At 27.4% G+C, this 23,814-nt stretch overlaps 1 protein-coding gene across 1 annotated transcript in view; it reads right to left on the bottom strand.

The window, feature by feature from the left end:
- LOC109596215 (uncharacterized) overlaps positions 1 to 18,361 on the bottom strand; it is a 40,391-nt gene extending 22,030 nt beyond the window's left edge. Inside the window, exon 1 of the mRNA XM_020011710.2 lies at positions 17,991 to 18,361. Coding sequence (XP_019867269.1) covers positions 17,991 to 18,045 — 55 coding nt within the window. The 5' untranslated portion in view covers positions 18,046 to 18,361. The remainder of the gene's footprint in view (positions 1 to 17,990) is intronic.
- Positions 18,362 to 23,814: the final 5,453 nt, after the last annotated feature.

Genomic DNA, 23,814 nt, shown 5'->3' with positions numbered 1-23,814 from the left:
ACTGAATAAGCAGATGTCTTGTGGAAGTCTACTCATTAATTTCAAAAACAAACAAAGGGTCATTGAGTGGATGCCCTAATGTATCACGAAAGATGAATCAACATCGTTCATTTATTTTTTTGTTATATAAATACTGTATTTTTGTAAGAAACGACATATAAAAGGGGGATTTTTTTGAAGTAAGATAAATTCTCAACTGTAAAACTGAACGTAAAATGTTTGATTTGCCATTTCGCCATAAGTTCAAAACTTATTAACAGCCAAAATTGTGTAATAACAAGTTATACATCTAACCAAAAAGTTTGACAACTTGAATTATAAATTTCTGAAATCTGCAGAGAGAGTTGTCAGAATTCATACAGAAGGAAGCTATGCAAGTCATTGTTATACTGAATAACGTTTTCCTACATTAATAAGATACTTTCCGAGTTTATGTTCAAGAACTTTGCACGCGAATTTTCTAGTAAGTCGTAACGCAACAGTACTTTATGCATTGTCAGTAAATATATATGTTTTATGGTTATTTATATATATGTTAATATATTTTCTTTTAACTTTTTAAAAAATATATAATAGATGTATAATAGCTATATTTTTACTCTAATAGTAAAATAAAATATACTTTACACAAAATAAATTATCAAATATAAATTTAGAAAATTAGGAGTTACAATTTCATTTTATATATAAAAAAGTAAATGAAAACTGAATGGATTATAAAAGTAAAATATTTATATTATAATTAATCTTTGTGCCGCAAAAAGTAGAAATCATTATTAATGAAATTCTCAATTAACTTTCTCGAATATGCGTTTGTATATTTTATGGTCAAAGCTCATTAATTACTCTGTCAGTAATTTAAAATTAAACTTTCCAATTTTTTCATTTTGGTTTTATTGGAGTAATTACTTTTATGCGAAAATTACTCAACCGGACATTTTTAACAATATTGGAAAATAGCTTTATAAACAATTTAAGGGGTAATTTTGAAAATGGCTTGCTATTAGTTTCCTCGACTTGAAACTTTTTAAATAAAGTAATTTGCAGTTAAAACGGTTCACATGATTAATCAACGAACTATCTTAACTACTAACATATTAATAAAAAACAACGTAGTGTAACTAACGAGGTGCGACATGTTGACAGTTTGATTAAGGTAATAAAGACACATTGCCAGTAGATTTAACTTAGATAGCGCTACTCTAGAATTTATTTGTTTAATATGTTGATGTCGTAAATAATAATTTTTTATAGAGAAAAATTGTTAGATTTCTCATCAAATTTAAATCATCGGATTATGCGGTATTGAAAAACTTTCCAGACCAATATATCTCACGTGACTAAAAAGATTTGTTACCATTTCATGTTTATACCTCTCATTTACTGCCAGATTACTTTTCTCCGTTAGAAACATTTTTCGATTGAGCGAAAATACCAGGAGCTCCGTCGGCCTTTATAAACAACTTAATAAATTTAATACATTCGTCTGTCAAAGGCAAGCACTTTTAATCAAAGAAAATAAAAGGAAAATCCAACGTAGGTTTATATAAGGATTTTCTTCATTAAATCACATAGTCCGTTAGATTGTTTATCGTTTTCATGGAAAACTAATAATCATTATTTGAAATTCCAGTAAATTATTAGAACACAAATCAGACACATTAGTCGTATCTAATTTAGGCTGTTAATTATAATTAAAGGATTATATTTCCAGTCTCGCAAACACATTCCCATTCAAAACAAAGGTGTATAAATGTTGAAAGACCCTGTTATCGTATTATGAGTATTCACTTAAATACATTATTGTTATCATTTAATGAGCAAACTCCCTTAAACATGGAGCACATATGTCAATAACTATGTTTCTATACAATTTTTTACACGTACATCAAAGTCAGTTAACTAACAATACGTTAATGCAATTTCGGCTCATCGTACCATAAAACTGTTTATGTCAATTTTATACATTGAGAGAAACAAGCGAGCGGGCACAAAAGTTTTTCAATAGTGCATAAAAACGTTCCATGGAACGAAAATGGGTTGTTTACCGAGACAAGTGAGCCGTGTGCATAAACAGGGTTATTAAAACCACATTTGATTGTTTCAAAGGCTCAAATGTAAGTGTTTTTGTTATTTTATGGTAAATATATTTTAAATATTCGTGATATACACCGATTGTGTGGATGCTTGGTAATGTGTTCTTTACATTTATGCCAATTAAGCTAATAGTTTTTATTCATTCATTAATTCAAAGTGAAAGTACATGTATAACTATCACAAAAAATAAATTATTGAAGTGAAAACTTCTTTAACCGCGTTGGGCACTTTTTGGTAGTGGAAAATCTTATGGGTTCGCGTCACCGACATGCCCGTCTTTCATTCAGTCAAAAGAAAAAAGTTGATTCGCGCACCCATCCAAAAAGTGTCTAACGCAGTGCCCCTTAGACACTTTCTGGATGGGTAAAATCTCGTGAGTTCGCATCACCGACATGCTTATACCATTATACAATTGACGTATAGTAAATTTATTTAAATGTCCAATGACCGAAAACTCAGTACTACAAAACATAAAACTACAATCGATACTGCTTTTACGAGATAGTTAGATAAATTTGAATCAAACATTTTTATTTTTTACTTTAATTACCATAAGCCTATTGTATCTTTTTTAAAACAAAATGAGATAATTGAAAGTACAAAAAGTATAAGTATTGTTGAACTTAATGATGACAATGATGCAAACAATTAAAAAAATGTTAAAAATCAAGCTATCCATAAATAATATGATTGTATATTAATTATTATTTCAGTTGAATTGTATTTATATTTTATCAGCCCATAATATATTTAAATAATAAAAAACCATTTAAACATGCATAAAATTGTTGCTCGGAGTGTCAATAGATGATGAAAACCAGATTGATGTTGATAAATTTAATTCAAACATTATGAAATATCAAATGTTAATACTAAATACTTCCAAGTTTTCACTTCTATCGGCAGTCTCTATAACTACCAATTTTTTATATTACCATTTTTATTATTTTTATGTATTTGTTAAGATTTTACTACTAATTTTTTGAATGTATAACTTTAAAAATTTTAATTTTGATAGTAGAGGAATTGTACTTAACGGATAATGGAATATCTAATACAAGAATTAAATCCAAATAAGTCTTATACTGATTAGCTCTTATGGCGAGATATGGACGAAAAAATTATTCTTTCACTAATTTTGATAGACCAAGTACTAATTGGAAAAATATAACAGTTAATATTCTGTTTTTTTTTTAATTTTAATTAATTTTATTTTATTAATTTTCCAAGGAGTTTGTATATTAAGGGTTTTACTGGTTTAAATGTCCCGTTGTTGACGCAATTTTGTTTAATTTATGCAGATATTTTCATATTATATATATATGCAATATAATGCCATTGGCATTTTGATTTGTGAAATAATTTAAATGATTCACTTATTAATTGTCCAAGGAATTTGTATATTAAGGGATTTACTGGTTTATACGCCCTATTGTTAATGCAATTTTGTTTAATTTATGCAGATATTTTGATAATATATATGCAATATAATGCCATTGGCATTTTGATTTGTGAAATAATTTAAATAATCCACTTCAAAAAATGCGTACTGCATTTTCGTTCTTTATTAGTGTTAAATTAAATTAATTTATTATTTTCTCAATTGAGTACGTATTTTTGTTCGAATTTATAGAACGACGTTTGTTGGAATTATTTTTTGAGACACGAACTAAGTCAGACCTCTGAAGATGCTAGCCAGTCGTATAGCAAAACGTCAGGAAATGTTTCCAATAAACGCCGACCTATTATAAACCCGAACAAATATTATACATACTGAAACAATGGTCGTGAAAACCTTAACCTTTATATATATATATATATATATATATATATATATATATATATATATATATATATATATATATATTTATATTTTATCAATTACTGAACAAAACCTTGTAGATCTTTATATATTTATTTAAGGAAGTTTTACATTAAAAATGATGAAATTGAAAGGTTTTATTTTTATTAAATGTTGCCATTTGCTTAGTTCTCTGTGTCGCTTGTTGCCACAGATTCAATTAATTCAATAAATAATAAATTTAATTTGTTTGTAAACATCAAATCTAATTGAGATTTAACAATTACACAATAGATCTTGTTGGACAAATCCATACAATAGTGTCTTTATGCTAATTTGTTGGCCAGGCTTTGTGGAAAGTTTTAATTCATGGATCAAGGATAGGTAATTAAAGCTGTAATAGGTGGTATTAAGCAACAAAGTTCGAAAGACGAACAACAAGGATTTACTGGAGTCTTCGAATAACAGGTAATGAACGGGTGAATGGAAATTAAAATCATTACAGATCAACAAAAAATATGCCACTGCATTTTCCGTGTCATTTTTTACTCGCGTGATTTCCGTTCGACGAACCACAATAAAATGATTTCTTTTGATTAGCCAAATAAATCCATATACACGATTTTGACAAGTTTAATGGTTGTAAAAAATGTAACACCATGAATGCGTCGTAAGACTTTGCTCATACATCAAAACAGATAAACAATTTGTATGCACGGGAATTTTCGCCGTCAGCTAAAAACTTCGGAAATAAATCTCGTGTGACGATCAAATTCATCGCATAATCTAAACGACTTATAGATTACAGTTTTTGGCTGTAAAAATGACGCATAATGACATTCTGCGCAGTAGTGTAGATTATGTTAGAAGTTTTATTGCAGATCAACTAGTTCCGATATGCAGCCATCAAAGTGGCAACATAAATTTCATTTCATATGATATTATATAAACCTACTTTTGTACAAAAAATTACGTGTAAGTTATGAACAATACATGTCACATATAAAAGGATAAAAAGTGTTTCTGCATTGGTGGTGATAAATGAGTCGGATGAATATTTGACAATTACGTACTAATTACAACCCTACCACCAACTGCATTAAAAAATCAGCGATATATGTGCAGATCACCGGTGCGTCATTAATAAAATATTACCGTCACATATTTATTGAACGCATAAATTATTCAGTTTATTTTCAGCGTGTGAATTTCCTACGTATCAATCACAGTTTAACGCCTAGAAATGGCAAATAAATTAAAAGTGTGCTGCGAATTCGGTCGAATAAATTGACGGACACATTTGATAGATATTTGGCGGGTTGGTACGTTTGAATTATAGAGCGGCTGATTATGTGTGAAAATATCAGTGCCGTTCTTTATGTTACAATTGGAATGGGCGTATCCAGATTTCAAATCGATTTGAAATGATTTTCGTGTGGTAATTTTGATTTCTAGTTTTTTTTTTTTTTCTTCGTTCGCGTGATAAATGTAGCAGTTTTCACGTTGTCGGCCACATATCGGAGTACTTTTTGCCTTGGAAATATTTCTTGTGTCAATAAATTTTATTCAACACGATGAAGTTGGTCAGGAAAATATTTTCTTTGTGTATTCGATAAAGCACCGAACGTTTCATTTTAACCTCTCATAAAAACAGACGCAGACATGTCAATTATTTATTGAGACGATTCGAATTTTGAAATATTTTTTTACATATAGTGTCAAATTTCACAACCGAACAGTCTTCATAAATTACATAATAATAAAAAACAGAGTAATACTGATATTTCATACTCTATTAAATATATTGCGTCGAAATAGATTTTTTTGATAAACTGATGATACCACTAAAATAAATGTAAATGATATTAAATTACATTTGTGATTTACCAATATTAAAAATAATGGATGTAGATTCGATTACTTTATAAATTATATTTTAGTTGTTAGTTACTTACTTTATTTGTACCAGTATACAAATAGGTGGACAAAATTTGGGGCTAGGTAGAAGAAAACAATGTATGTATATTCTTTAGGGACCTCTCTATTTTCTCACACTTTTGATACAATTTAAATAAAAGAGACTCTTGATTAATTTTGATTTTCACAGCCATTTTTGAGATTAAGTGATCCTCTCATTCATTTGATTTGATTAAGATCTGATGGCCGTGGAGATCAATTTATAGCAGCATCATTCCCACAGCCAAACCATTGATAAAAAATTTTTTCATAAAAACACCTACGACATTGTTGATAATAATGGACAAGAGCACTGTCACGGCTATACCAAAGATCACATCTTTTTTTCCAGTATATTCGAGGAACTCGTATCTAAAGAAATTGTAGATATATTTTCATTCATTTTGATTCCTTCCGCTGCAACTCAATCATTAGTTTAATTGATATTCTCAATGATGATTTTTCTTGCTTTATCCCAATTATATTCGTTATGTATGCAACATTTGTGGTAAAAGTTAGAGAAACTTTTTTGAAAGTAATATGTGGTCATGTTCAAGATGAACTCAAAGCCATTGAGAAGCTCCTAAAAAACTGGGCTTGTCGATAATGGTTAGAATGTAGTTTGTTGTGGCAAAGGTTTTGTATTAATAGTTGGATTTACGGTAAATAAATATTGTAATATTTATTCTTAAGGTGCATATAATCTTTCAGACAGATTTAATATATCAACTTATTCACAATTTATGTACGTTATTGTAATGGTACCTTTTAATGGAAATACAAACACAAACATAAATAAAATGTTTTTGTATTGTATGGAAATCACCTTAACTTTCTTCAAATATTAAAACTGAAATATCCCATAAAAAGCTTAATAGTTTATATTAAAGCATATTCAATAACAACATTATGGAAAAAGTTAGAATAGAATAATACATAGTAAATTTAAACATATTTGGATCAAAGGTAACGGCAATATGAGAAAAAAAAATTTCGGAAATATATAATTGAGAAGCTGTATTTTTCAGAAAAAAATGAATAAAATTTATATATTGTATTTCTTCATTATCGGACGTGTTTCACATGTTCCAAATTTTGACAACCTATTTTAGAAACACTTGTACAATATGAATATGATAAATCAATAATTTATTTGTATTTAGTTTAACTTTCAAACTGAACAGACTATTCTAAGAAATCTAAAGTAAACACGTACTTTCATTTGATTTCAGAACTGAAATATTTTTGTACTGGATACAACAATAAAAAACTTTTATTCTAAAAGATAAACTTAATTTTAACTTTTTATAGTCTACAAACTTCAAGATTTGGTACTTTGATAAGTACACAGTCTGTTTCACTCTTAATAAACAAACGATTTCGTTTCTGGATGCTGATTTATTTCACATACGTGTATGCAAACATATTTTTATAAATACATAAAAAACTGATTATAGTAACAAATTTATGTAAGATATTCTCCTTTGTATACCGAAATTTTACTTGATCATGTTCAGGTGTTTTCAAATACAAAGTAAACAAACTTGAATTATCCCCATGGACTATTTCTGCATGTTTTCAAACAGATAAGACAAAATAAGACTCGAACAGTAATAACATATATGTGTAAAGGAAAATATAAGAAACATGAATTTGTTCTCGCAGCATTTTCCTTCTTTATTGGAAAATATCAAAACCATTTTATAGCGTCGTAACACGTATACTAGTATTTTTTTACTGTTTTTCATATAAACTATACAAAAGTTGCTCGTCCATACTTTATACTAAAATTCTATTCTAAAATCTTTGTGTAAGTTTTAAGCAAAGAAATAAAATGTTTTATGCATCAGAGCCACACTACATGGTTTAATGTTATATTTAAATTAGTTTAATGCAATAAGTTTTTATGTATTTGTCAGATCAAATGTTTGTAAGAGCTTAACTTTATGGAACTAAAACATTCACTAACGTATATTAACATTATGCAATGTTTTTGTTTCGATTTTTTAACACACGGTTTAGTTCATGATTTCCTAGAAATAAATCAACTTTCGCAAACTAATATCGTTATACTGTTTAACCCCAAACTACAAAACAAAACAAAAATACCGTTCACGGAAAAATGATTAAAATCACCATCGCACATTTTAATAAACCTACACCTCTAAAATTCTTTTCATAAACCGTTGTAATAAAATATCTAATAGTGGATGGCGAACTATACTTTAACAGAGGATCCAATTTATGCGGATAAAAAAATTTAATCACGTTAAAATTTGTTTGAAAGCAGCTGCTCAAAAATTATTATGTGCGGAAGTGGAATAAGTAACGCAAACGAAAGTAATGTATGCTGCCCAGACAAGGGATTAAGGCCACTTCCAAGTTTAAAGTGCATGTAATTTGTTTTTCGTTCGGTCTTTATTCTTTTTAATGCTCCAACGCTACAAAAGAAAATAATCGTAATTTAAGTAACCGAAAACGACTCGGAATTAGTTCGCCCACGTGAAAAATATTTAAATAATTTTAATTTTTATAGGTACAGTTTTTGTCTTTGTTATTTATAAAATCCGCAGTAAATTAATTAACCGCGTGGCCGTATGAAAATAACATATTAATAATTTTAATATAATTAAATGTACAGCAGTGATATTTCTACGTAGATTTAAATCATAACTTTTATTTTCGCCTCGAAATTTAATTAGCTAATTGAGTATGCGACATAATACCATAAACAACCGGGTTCGTTCTAAACTTTTCTATTCTTGATACATTATAATTTACACAAAATGGCGAGATTACGATCTGCAATTCATCTACGCCCAGTTCGTTACACAAGTTCATGACAAATTGTGGCAGGAACATAACGTGCGGAATATTCATTCCCGTCCTTAAAACTTTGTAAATTTGAATAAAAAAATTAACTGGTTGTTAGCACAAACCAAGGGCATACAAAATCGTCCCCTAATGCTAAAATTTTAATGGAGAACGTAAGATTTTTTTTGTATTTGCTGTCTACAGAAATTTACAATGTAACATATAATTTATATATCTAATGCAATTACTTGTAATTTATGACATATGCAGAATAACACACATATAAATTAAATAATTTATTCGTTTGTTAAAAGGTGACAAAATTAGTGCGTAAACAAGGATTACACATTAGGTAAATATGCAATTCATTAGCCTGCAAATTATGCATATAATAATACTTCCATTACAAAAACAAATAAGCCAAGTAATAATTTTTGAATTCTTATTACACCATTCGGTTAACCAAATAAAACTTTACGGGTGTGATTTACTTTTGATGCCACTAAATCTTTATTAACCTATATTTTACTGGCTCATATTCTAAATCAGCCAATAGTATATTCTTGTTTAATGTGAACCGTAAAAGTTGCAACCCAATAAACCGCCAAGATATTATTTATTCAATGCACCAGTAAAAATGTCAATGCATAAACATAAAAAGTTGGTATTTAAATTTTATTATTTACAGATTTTATTAGCCTCCATTGTTTGTCATGGTTCAGTATTTAAATATAATTTCGAAAATGTACTAAATGTGTGTGCATACACATCATTTATTAAAATCAACTTTATGACAACACATAATAATTATATGCCTAATTAATTTATTTTATTATGTTGCAACATGTTCATCATGGTTTATTGTTCATAATTAAATTCAAATATCCAGTAAAAATAAGATTTACATCAGTTTTTTTAACATATACTTATTGTATTCTTAATTAGTTTATGTAATGAGTTTACAACAAACGAAATTTAAAATTTATAATATATATAATATACATTATATAATTAAACATATATATAATTATTAAAGAGATCAATTTTAATTTTGGTTATTTACTTACTTAATTAACGTTATGCAGATAATAAATTCAATAAACATTTTCGAATTATTGACTAATTAATTCACTCAATAACATTTTTTTCCATATTTCCATATCAAATGTATGTATTTATACTACTACTAACATATAGCTTGCGCATCCACCAATCTATAATAAAAAATAAGAAAGTACTAACAAATGTTTATCTAAAAGAAATGCTTTTATTAAAATAAAAATATCACACTATAAACACATTAAAATATTAAATACACAGTTACATGTAAAATAACACAATCATATTGATATCATATCCAATACAATTTAATAATGCATTTGAATTGCAATTTTTTTAAATATAAATTAATTGTTTTAAAATCTACATATACAATTCAATATAATAAACTTTTCCCTAATGATACAGTAGTGTAGATTCAAAAGTTTTCAGTTTTACACCACTGATTATTTTTAAAATCATTAGATTTTAAAATTTACAAAATATATTCTTTATTAATTTTGATTATCACAGCTATTTTAAGATATGTCTGTTTTAATGCTTGAAGAAAGTTAAAATAATTTGATTTGAATAGTTAAGAAAAAAGTATATTTCAATAAATTATAGGTACGTATGTTAGGAAAATATATACCTAATTTAAATATGAGTGGACCCAAGGTTACGGCCACATAACAAGAAACTATTTTTTGCAAATTAATTTTGAAATTTTGAGGAACTGTATTTACTTCAGAAGAAACTGTGAAAAAAAAATGTTTAGACTTCATCTGCTCCCTAATTTTGAACATTTAAAAGATCTTGTATATATGCCGATTGGAAAGCCTCTGATCCTACTGAATTTTGAGAGACACATCGTGCATGGCAGAGACAGTAAAAGGTTCCCACTACGAAGCCAATTGACAGACTTTTACTGTCTCCGTCGTGCATGATGTCTTTCTCAAAATGCAGTTGGATCAAACGGTTTTCAATTGGTATATACTTTAGTTTCATGGAAACTATATGGTAATTTTAAATTAAGTGAACTTTCTAAATTAAGGCCTTCCATTATTTTCAACTTTATATAAAAATTCTAATAAAATGTAATAAATTATTCCATTATAAATATACGATTTAACATTTCAATGTTTTATGAAGTTAAGCAAAAAAAACCAATATTATATTGTATATTATAAATAAATCATTTAAATTTATTTTCTTTTTGCATGCAATAATAAAAAGTAAAACATTCAAATTTGTTAATCAAATATTTTCATTTATTAAAAAAAAAACTTACTTTTGTACTAACAAATAATTATAAATATGTATTATTTAAATAAATATAATAACATTTATCCCAATTAAAATGTTTCATTAAAATTTATATACAAATATTCCACTATAAACATTTAATAAATATTTTTTCCAAATTGCATACTAAAAATTAGTTTGACGTTAATTCAGTTACGTCTAAAATAACACAATTATATCCAATTTGAAATTTCAAATGCAATTTTTTCACTAAAATAATTTTATTGAATTTTAATAAAATTTTATTACAAAAAAAGAAACAAATTGGTACTATTTGTAGCATTATTACTTTTATAAATGTGCATATACATGTTTTTAACATATATGGCCAAAATTTGGATACAGGTAAAAAACGTCCAATAATGAAGAAAATCTAAATATATTTTTTTCTGTTGTTTCTGTTGAAGTAAATACAGCCCCGCAAATTTAAATTTAAAAAAAAAAAACATATTTCCGTAACATTTAGTTCAATTGTGATCACCTTAAAATCCATACATACCGTTCAATGTAATAAATTTTTCCATAATGATACAGCATATTTTAAATCAAATATTTACATAAAATTTTATAAATGTTTAAGTATAAAAAGTATATTCTCATAAAATGATCAACTAATTCATTTATATAATTAAAGAACAAAATTCAATGAATAATAAAAATTAATTCCACAACACAATTAAGTTGTAATCTTGCCCCTGGTTTTACCATACCGACTTCATTTTTTGATACCGCCATTTTTCTTCATCCAATCTTAATAAATCAAAAATCACATTTATTATTAATAATACCGTTCCGACGAAGTAGATTTGGCGAAGGCAAAATCTCATCTGCCTTTTACAATAAAACAAACGTGTTATCATTAAATGCAGTGAGCGCCATGAATAAGTAAACAGAAGCATTTCATGGAACATCAACCATGGTGAAATGAGTCGTTTTCAGTTTAGAGAAATATATAAACTACCCCAAAACCTATAGAAGCATAAATGCACGTTATCTTTTGGATGGGTCTTTCTGGTTTCAAACTTGTAGCCGCTACACTTTATTGGTCGCTTAATACTTGTTTATCATTGGGACACATCAAACAAATCGTTTACAAATATTTTGTTTGTGTAATTAGTTGTTTAATTTATATCCGTTTTTGTACTTTGTAACGTTGCGAGTCAAAACGTGTATATCAAAAAGCTCATTTTGTCATAGTATAAAACTCAGTTTGTAATCCAATTTCTGGAGATACTCGGTCGTGACTAATATAAAATTAGAGTCGCTGGAATGTAATTTTATCTTATTCCAGATGTTTATTAGGTTGAAGTAGAAAGTTAGGTATTAGGGAGCCTAATTGGGACTATAGTAAATTGATTTGGATATTAGAATTACAAAGTGGTACAATTAAGAAAAAGGATGACATTGTTTAATTTTAATTGTGTTTGATAACTGTGTAATTAATAAATAAGGCCATCTTATTTCTAACCTAAAGTCATTTATTCTTTTATTTTCTTCATTAAACCGATATATTGTCTCGCAGTTATTGTTTAGAATTAGTGAACTTCCAGAACTATTAACCAATGAGTTTAACTCGATAACAATCACTTGGTTGAAAGCCGTAAAGCGGATACGTGAAACGCATTTCGTTTATTACGTTGTACCGTCAAAATTAATTAGTCGCCCTATCCTGGGTACGATAAAGACGGGAGTTTCGTGTCGGTCCATAAATAAATTAAAGGACAGTCGGTACTAAATGTGAAGCAATGATATCTTTCCACTGCAAACGAAATCCCATTTTATTGTTAAACATTATACGTAGTGACCAGCTGGTCCCAAATGTGTTATTCCTTTTCCTCAGATATGGAAGGAAATACAAGGTTGTCTGGACCTGGGACTATTACACCTTCTAAGTAGGTATCGTTTCTCGTTATTATAGTGCTGATAACAAAACAATAAAATAAAATATAGGAATACAACGGTAGAAGATTAATAAGCTACGAAATATAGCAATATTTTTATAGACACTTTTTAATATTAAATTATAAAAAATCAGTTACAGTGTTTGTTGTATCTAATAATTATATGAAATTACAAAATTTATGTTTATTAAGAGTCAGTGTAATTTAATACCACAGATAAATACTCAAATTTAATTACTGAAATTCAAAACTAAGACTACACTTTTTTCATCAGAAAATATTCTATAATTGAAAATTAATTAAATATATTTTTGTATATCAAAATTTCTAATTTAACAGTAAACAGAAAAATTTTATTTTATTTTTATGTTCATGTATTTGTACCTACTTTTTAAATGCAACATGTTATGGATTATTTCATTTTACTGTAGTAGTTTGGTATAAATTTATTGAAATAATGTGCAAAATAATTTATGCTTAGTAAAGCACAATAATGTGATTTTAGATTTTTCAATTTTATATTAAAATTAGTCCGATATTTATTGGAAACAAATATATATCTTCATGCTATTGTAATTTTATTTATTTTACATGTAGGTCCAAATTTAAAAATAAAAGTATTTTTTTTCAAAATAATCCAACAATTGTTATTTAATATTTTAATACTACGGACCATTTTTAAATTGAAAAGATCGTTATACACATGAAATATACAGGGTGTTTCATAACATCGAAATTGTTTATCCAGATATACACTCCCAAATTATAAGTTGATTTCTAATAAAAAATCAAATAAAAGTTCAAAAGAAAACGAGATAAAAAATGTTAAAGTTTGTAACAAACCTTACTCTACAAAAACTGTTCAAAGTTTTCTCTATTGACCTGCACGCAAACTTGGGCCCGTCTTATCCAATTTCGTCGCACTAGTTCCAACATTCCTCCTTGCTGCTGTTCCCGGAGACGCAGATTGTAGGCCGTTCACACAATTCACTGATATTTTATACTTCCGTACGGTATATTTCAGTTGAAACAACAGAAAGTCAGATAAATTACAATAATTGAAAATATTAATAAGGAAACACTGCATAAATATGATGTAGAGTAAGGTCTGTTACAAACTTTAACATTTTTATCTCGTTTTCTGATGGACTGTATTATTTAGAAGTGCAAAAAAAACATGTGTGTTAAAAAATTTCGGAAAAGTTATGAAACACTCTGTACACAACAACACGCAAGGGAATGCAAAGGACCTGACCTGCAATCTTAACAAAAAAAGAGCACATGTAAAATCACGCAAAAATGCGACAGCGGTTTAAACGAATCTCATTCAAAGATCGACACCAGCAATTACGAATTGGCACCGAGGGCCAATGGAACTGCACCGAATTTCAACTGAAACAGTATCGGTTCATTAAAGAGTGAAAAAGTTGCGCTTGCATTCGGTTTTTGTGTGCGAGCGGCGTATGAGGAACAATTGATCTAATTGGTGAATCTGCCATGTATTACGGCAGATTGCGCCGGCTTTTCGTACAAATGTATCCTATTAGGTATGCGATTTATCCGTGTCGCGTTGAAAATGGCCCTTTTTAAATCATCCGCATGTGGTGTAATATGGGGATCGGGTGCTTCGGATATTGTTTCGATTCGATCGACGCAAATAATATTTTTTTGGGATAAATAATGCATGAGGATTGGGTACATGTCGCTAAGCAATTGTGAACACCTCTATGAAATAGTTGAACATAAAGCAATGTTCATTTGAATATATCCATTCTCTATCTGTGAATTCATTAGATACAAGATGAAAGCATGATGTGATAAAAATACAATAACTTTTTATTTATAGGGCGATTTCACTGAATAACATCTCAAAAATGAGACAATAAAAAAGTCTATGTTTCGCATAAAAATTATCTACTATATCACCAAAGGGAGGTATTCTCTACCATTTTCTTTTTGGGCACAAATAAAGAGAAACATTGAGAGCTTTTTTAATAAGAAAAAAGTAAGTGAATTTCACAAAAAATATTCATTATTGCATACTAAATAACTAAATCATAAAATAAAATAAATATATGTGAGAATTTAATTAAAGAATAATATTAAAATGTCTGTAAGTATATAATAACTGAGTGGTGACACCAGTTGATATTTGGCATAACTTTGTGAAATTTTTGCATAAATTTAATCTTATTTTATTATTTGTTATAATATAACATTTTTTGTACCTCTACTTAGCTACATTTAAGTCAAATTATAAATAAAAACTTTACCACGGTGTTACGATCTTAAATGAGTCAAATTGTATATGGTGAAACCATTTGTTCTTCATTAAAAGTTTGATTTTGGACAACGTTTTTTCTGGAGAATATAAAATTAAATTTTTTATATTAGAAACACCTTATTTTTATTATGAAAACGGCTCAACTAAAATTTGCGTATAATATCAAATTTTTTTATTCATAAAGAAATTTTTGTTTCGATACTTAGCTACATTAAAGTAAAATAGTGAATAAAAACGTTTCGATCTGATCGAAGCAATTTATTCTTCATTAACATTTTTATAGAATTTATAAAATTATCATAAATGAGAAATCGTTACATGAATTTTTATTCCTTAAAATCACATACAAACAATAAATACTCTTTTAACTATCATCAGAAATATATGTAGCATAATAATAATTTCAAGACAACACGAGTAAATCTTATAAATTCCGTATATTAATCATTATTGAGAAATAAAATTATACATACAGTAATATTTTGTTTCTTTTTGTAATAAATCATTTATTTTATTACATTTTTAAAAAATTGAAATTCAAATGCACCACAATATTTTATTGGAAAGAATGGATATGATTATGTAATTTTACATGTAACTCATTATTTAAAAATAATTTTCAATATATATTTTGGAAAAAATGTTTAATGAATGTTTGTAATGGAATAATTTTATAAATATTTTAACGAAAGCATTTATTTTAAATAAAAATTATTATTCTTATTTTAAATAAAATATACAATTTTTAAAGTAATAGGTAACTTTGAATACCAACAATAATTTTATTTGTAATATCCTATAAAATTGGACATGCATATTCATATATTATTTATACATATAGATCACAAATTAATGTTTATGGTGGAATGAATAAAAAATATTAATAATAAAAATATAAATAAAGAATTTTGTTTATTATATGCAGGAGTACTTTTATGATTTTTAGATATATGTGCATTTATTTGTACTAACTAAATATTAATATATACGATATTTTTAATATTGAACATTAAATAATATGACATTTTATATAATGGTAATAACAAAAGAGATTTTAAAAGCATTACAAAGCCCTAGATCTCCATCCTCCTTCAAAAATAACACCAATGAAATTGAAGTTTAAATATAAATTAACGTTTTATTTACTGTTTCTTTATAAAGTATTATTTTTAATAATATATTAAAATGACAAATTATAAGAGAATAATAACATATTTTTTTTATTTTTATTTTAATGTGAAACACCAAAATCTAACATAACACTGCTATTATTCAAAAATATTTTTAATATTTCAAATAAATTTGTTTCTACATTTTTGTTTTCTCTGTACAATTTACAAATCTGGGAAAAAGAATGGATCGGTTAATTATTTAGTGAGTATTTGCATATTTTTTATGTGTAAAAAGTAATAACAAATTTAATACTCATATAATCAAGTAAATTGTTTATTTAACATTTTAATCACTTAAGATGTTAATTAAAACAAGATATAAACAAAAAATCAAATAAAATTCAAGAATTTTAATATTTTCAAAAAATTTTTTTAATTTGTGACATTTGCCAGAATAAACGAAACCATATAAATTTATATTGTCAATTTAAAGATTTAAACAAAAGTAAAAATATAACTATTTATATAATTATTATACGAAAAAATCTTACCCTGTCTAAGAAAAAAGTAATATGAAAAAAAGAAGCTTAATAACGCAGTTTGTCTTAGGGGAAAAACTTCATTTTACGAGTCATTTGTCAACAAAAATTATAATCACTATAAATATTATTAAAATTTTGAATTGATCTTTTTCTTTAATATTACTGGGTTTAACTCCAAAAAATCTTACAAGAGAAACAATTATGGTATTACTCCAATATGTTTTTCCATTACTTCAAATAAATTTGAATTTTTTGTTTTTTTTTAATAAAGTTTACAAAACAGGAAAATTTGTGTAACATATTGATTATTTATATGTGTAAATAGTAACAGCAAATTTAATATTCAGATCATGAAAAACACTATTTATTTGTTTCTTAAACATTTTAATCTGATAAAAAGTTAATCAAATCAATATATTACTGAGTTTTTTTTAATTATATTATAAATTAAATGTTTTGCTGTGAAAAGGATTTTAAGTCAAAATTTAAAAGAACTATAAAAATATATACTATGGTGATATAATATTTTATTTTTATTTTAATGCGTAACACTAAAATCCTAACCTAACACCAAACGCTGGAATTACTCCAATATGTTTTTATTACTTCAAATAAATTTTAGCAACGTTCTTTTCGATACAATTTACAGCAAAAATTGAGAGTCTATTTATTATTTAGTGAGAATGTACATATTATTTATAAATGCAAATAATAAATTTTATATATAAATATAAATTTTGTTTGTTCGTTTATTTAACACTTTAATCCGTTAAAAAGTTAATTAAAACAAAACATAAATAAACAGTCATAAAAATGTAATGAATTTAATATATTAAAATACTAAGGATAAATTCCTTCGTTCACAATTTTAATTTTTCATGGTGAGAAATGTTTTAGAAATGTCAATTTAAACATTTATTAATTAATTCTATTAAATATATATAATATGTATAAATGTAGATTTCATCATTTTCAATGTATATTTAGAATACTTAAATAATTTAACACTTTTTAACTTATCTTTACAAAGTAGTTATTATAATTATAATAGTTATAATCATAAAATTGATGCGAAATTTAATTGTTAAACAAAAAGCAAAATAATAAGCTTTAGAAAAGTATTACATAAAAAAATCTTACCTTGTCTAAGAAAGAAAAATAGTACGGAAAAAAGAAGCTTAATAACGCCGTTCATCTTAGGGGAAGAAACTAGGGCCACATGCACTTCATTTTACGAGTCATTCGTCAACGAAAATAATAACCACCATTAAAAAAAATCAAGTCATCCAATCAATTGAAAAAGTAAATTGTGAAGCAAACACAATCTGGGGCAGGAATCGGGGCCGGCTCCGCTTTGAATCAGACCACGGAACGGCGCGGCGTAGTCGCGGCGCTTGTTGCGTTGTGGCAATCCCCGGCGTGTCGTCGCTGCGGGGTCGCTAACGAGCGTCGTATATCGAGGGCGTCGAGCCGTTACGCTGCCGACGTCGACGTCGTCGTCAGGAGGACCAAGACGCGCTGGACCGAGTGCGAAAGAGCGGCGTGTACGAGTTGCGGCTTGGGCCCGAGGGGCGAGGGGCGCACGCGCGCTCAACATCGCGAAACGTTACCACCGTCCCAAACTGTTTACAATACAGCGAAACACCCCCAAGAGTAATGCATATGATTACCAGCAATTATTAACTTTGACATCTATTTACATATGAATTTAGTGTTAAACAGCGGCGGATTTTGTGGGAGCGGGGAAATTATCGGTCGAGTCTAATAAGTACTAAACAACTAGCTTATTTCTATGTTTACGGTGTCAATTAGGCGTGTAAATGTGAAAACAGGGCGTAACGCCTACCAATTTTAAAGTTAATTGAAAATAAAATAACATTAATATATATTAACATTTTTGTCCCAAACGGGGTTCAAAAAAGAACATGGAAGAGAAAGATAAACTAATACTTGAAATACAAAAAAAAAAAATAATTTTCTGTTAATAATGAATAGGATGTTAATTTAATAGCGTATTTATGCATTAGTTTGTTTAACATACATATGAACATTAATTTCAGGTAAAATAAACATTTAAATATAAACACAGTTAAATTAATAATAATACTAATAATAATAATAATAATAATAATAATAATAATAATAATAATAATAATCATATATTCAGTCTTTCCAAATTAATTCAAGTTATTTAGAAAAATAACTATTTTTTTAGAATATTTATTTTTAAGTTTATAGAACTAAGTAAATGATCGATCAATATCTTTTATGCTTTTTTTATTTTTTTTTTAGTAAAAGATGAGTTTTCCTATATGAATAGTAAACTAAAAAATTAACTAAAAAATCGTTTTTTTCACTATTTAGGAATTTTAATAAAATAAATTTTTATCTTCACACTTTTATTAACTTTTTCAAAATTTGCCATTTCTAATCATTAATTAATGTTAATTAAAAATTAAATTTTCATTCGTCTTTCGTCAGCTTTTTCTCCTATTTTATTTTTCATTTTTATATAATGCTACTTTACAAAGAAAATATATTATAAACTTTCATTAATGTTAGAAAATTAACGACACATTTTTATATCATTATAAATATATCACAGCAAAGTACTTTGACTGTCTTATATTATAATAAATAAAATTTCAATATTTGAAAACAAAAAATGGTCAAGAAATTAGTCACTTTCGTTATTTAAATATTTTTTTCAATAACGAATAACTGCATTATATCAAATTTTGTAATTTTATTCTCTACTTTATTTAATTGAAAAACATTTGAAGGCTTAATAAACTTAAGTCGGATAAAAAAATGTAATAGAAAGACGGTTACTGCTGAATCAAGTTATTTTTCATTCATATAAGCATTATAAATCGATAAAAAAGTAAATAAAATGTAATTGTGCATATTTAAATAGTTTCTGCTTCCCGAAAAATAAATATTATTAACTCCAGAACATATGCATATCAAAATTAGGTAGCCAAAGTGAATAATAACATATGATTAAAATAGAAAAAATATTTCAAAGCTTCAGGGAGCATGCTGGCCGACTATACCTTATTCTACGAAAAGATTCAATCTATATGATGATATAAAAAATCAGGAAGAAGCTTTTTACAACGTCCAAATGGGTGAAACATAAAGAATTTAAATATTCTTTTATTTTTCTTTCAATCATTTCCATTACGTATCCAATGTCAGTCTACCACAGCATAAAAAATATATAATTAAATAAACTAAAATGTAAAACTACGAATATTTAAATTATTTGCTGTTGAAAATAAATTCCCAAATAACGGAAGTTACTGTATTGTAAAAAATTTCATTAAATTTGAACTTCCTGCAACTGTAACTTAGCTATTTTTAGAGCATAATGCATAATTTACTCACCCTTCTAACGAAATATTATTCATCCCGATCGGGCTTGTAGTTTATTCATCTTAAATAAAATGACAACATTTTTCCAGTTCAGAACATGAATTTCCGTAAATATATATATAAAAGAAAGTTTCTATACTTTTGTTGTAAACTAGTGTGTAAGTTATGAGGTCGACAATTTGAAAATAAATATTTTATATAATAAAATTTAACTAAATGTTTTCACATTAGTAGAGACGAGTTTAAATAAAATACATACGTAAAAAATTATAAATGTGTATGATTTAAGCTAGATATTACATAAAATACTGGTAGAGTGCATTACTTATGAAAAATCAAATTTTTAAACATTTAAATTATGTAATACATAATACAATCAATATTATTATTATTTATTATATAAAGTTTTTATTTTAACGGAAAAGAGTCATTTTTGTGTTTGACAAAAGGATTTTTATTTTCATTCTCAAAAGAGCTACGATTACGTTGCGTTGTTGATATTCTAATATTCTCTTCGCCACCCACTTGCATCACCAGTTTCTATTGCAGTGATAATTCATTGACTGCTTATTTGTTAATAGAGTAGACACACCATACTTTCTTACACGAACTATTTTCCTCTTCATTTATAAGCTTAAATTTTTCGTCACTAGATAAAATATTGAACTTATAGATTGTAATTCACAATAAATATTCAACCAACCAATTATTTAAAAAAAGTGTTTAAAAATACAAGAGCACACGAGTGACTAAAACACCTTGTGCCACATGCTTTGGCAAAATATCACTTGAAACTTTTTTATGAAATATGTTACACATCGAAATATACGTATACGTAATAACAGCCCCTAACTTAACTTTCAGGGAGTGTGCAACGGAGCTTTCAAACACGCGTTCGGCGCAAATTATACACTTTTTAGAAAACACACGCGGGACCTTTATTGCCGTAATCTAAAACTATTGATTTCCATTGTTTTCGCAAAATTGTCTTTCACACCAGACATGTTTTTCTTTTATGGCCTAGGGGTAGGCATGATGACTAAGCTAAAATAATTTGTAAGGGGCGAGGTGTATATGGGCAATCAATATATGATTGAATGTGTACAGTTTTATGTTACGTTATGAAATTTGGTACAAGTGGGTGTGCAATTTTGTAATATCCCGGTTTCGATGTTTCCTTAATTTATGCACTGGGACGCCAGTAATTAAGCTTTTCGATGTCATATCAGTGATTAATGCTACCACTACCATCTTGTTACAGAATCGTTATGATAAAGCTGTAATTAGTTCATTTCGAGTTTGTTTACCTTCAGTTAATATCAGCAGTTTCGCGTTAATTATGCAACAATATTGTAAACGTTCTACTTTACAGAAGTTGCAATATACCATGCTGAAACATGACTTTGAAAAGCACCAGCACAATCCAACTACAAATTACCTCAACTTTAAAAATAATATAATTTCATGATTTATTGTATTTTATTCGAATTAATAAACATGCACATGATAACGTCATGCTATAAACAATCGAATTTAAATGTTGTTTGTAGATTGATACATAAATTGTCATTATAAAAATAACATGAAATAATTCAGATAAGCTAAAATATTTGCTGTAATTGTAAACGATTTAAATTTGTTTTTGTAACCGACTATTTCATTTCCTATAAAATATTTTTAATTGACGTGTACAGCACAATATCATAAATAAAGCATTGTATCTGCCGTGTTTATGTTTGTGAGAGTCATGCGTAATTATAACAGATACTTTTTCGATATACTTAATTGATTGTTAAAAGAAAATAACGCAATAACCAGAAAATTAGAAACTAATGTCTGTATCTATTATCTGCCAAATTACTCACCGGTAAAGATGAGACATCACCGGAAAGTTTCTAGGGGCATAAATAACACCCTTGAAATCGCAGTGAGCTGGTTCAGTTCGACGCGAGAATCAATAACCATTAATTAAGAGTAATATGTGCTCTGGGAACGTTGCAGATATGAACACCGCAAAGAATAACTAATAATTAATATTAAGAACTAACAGCTTTAAATTTATTACACCGACACAAAGGATCACGAATATTATCTCCCGGGGTAATGAAATTATCGAACGCTTCATAATTCAAAAATCATTTGCCCTGAGGTTACTGCACAGAAAAGTGGTAGTTTCTGTAACAAACCAGAAAAAAACTGAAACATATGTTATTTGCATAGTAAAATTTAATCAGTGTTGTATAATTAATGTCTTTCGTACTGATAATGCGCGTTGAAAATTATTTACGCCCCCCATATTAACTAGTTAATCATGATAAGCGTGCATTTTATTTGAGAACAGACAGATGTAATTTATGGACGCGCAGTCTATTTTGAGCTCCGCTGATTCGGATGCGCCAATACATAAATCAGTCGTGATTAGTTTCTTTTTATAGAATTGTCCCGTCTTGGTGTTAAACAAAAAAAACACCCCGAATTAATGGAGCGAAGTACGTGCGACTTTTGATAACTTCCGTTTAATTTTACACGCCGCTTTTCATTACGCCCTCAAACAACGACTTAATTTAACGGAAATCTGAAAACATAATGGTCCGCTTGCTAAGACGCCGCTTTCCGTGATAATTTTAAAAGGGACGGGCCCAAGACCCCCGGCCTTTACCTTCGTTAATTGTTTGTCACAACAAATTTGTTTTTATGATTTGTCTCGTTTCGATGTTTCTTTCATTTGCAGCCAATTTAGCAATTTCGTTCGAAAGTATTTGGTGTAAAATTAATAGCTAGTTAATTATATCTTACACCTACACAAAATGTCATAAACGTCACGAGCATAGAAAATAAAATGACGACTACATAGTTAATAAAAAATTAAATTACTCAACGAATATTCGCGATTGAAAGCAACTGAAAAAGCACATTTTTGTCATGATCAGTTATTTTTGATTTAAACCTGTAATATTTGACTGTACGTAAAAGCGGATTGTTTCATTTTGGTAATTTACCCTTTTACTAAAACATGTTATGATTGATCAAGCGTTAAAAAAAAAATTTTTCCACCTGATTACCTATAATATTAACGTGGCTTCCTTTAAACCGTAACGAAGTCCCCAAAGCATTCAAACATTTGCAAAAAAACTGCACAAACATTATATCGGCACAAGTGCAAATAAATCCCTCTTTATGTTCATCAATTGAAACAAATTCAGAGGGACTGAAATATCCAACTCATTGGGCAATTTATGTGGCACGATTTTAAATAAATAATTATTTCAAATGAATTTCAGGGTTTATGTATTGAATTTTGGTCCGGTTTATTTATGTATGTAACAGAAACATAAATTCAAATTGATGAGTGCCTAATATTCAATAATGTTCTCGAAATTAGGAAATGGCATTTAATATATATAAATAGTTTTTTCCCTCTTGAGAAGGAATCTCTAAAACCCAAAGTAATTTATCTTTGATTTGATCATACGGCTGTCTTGTTTCATTCTCTAAAACATATAATTCAGATAAAGGATTCTTTCATGTTTTCAAGCTTTGTTTGATTTTATTACAGTCTTGGCATTTCGATCTCAACCATTTGCTG

The sequence above is a fragment of the Aethina tumida genome, chromosome 3 (assembly GCF_024364675.1).
Source record: "Aethina tumida isolate Nest 87 chromosome 3, icAetTumi1.1, whole genome shotgun sequence".
Classification (NCBI taxonomy): Eukaryota; Metazoa; Arthropoda; class Insecta; order Coleoptera; family Nitidulidae; genus Aethina; species Aethina tumida.
Note: the sequence above shows the minus strand (reverse complement) of the source record. Positions and strands in the feature narration are given on the sequence as shown.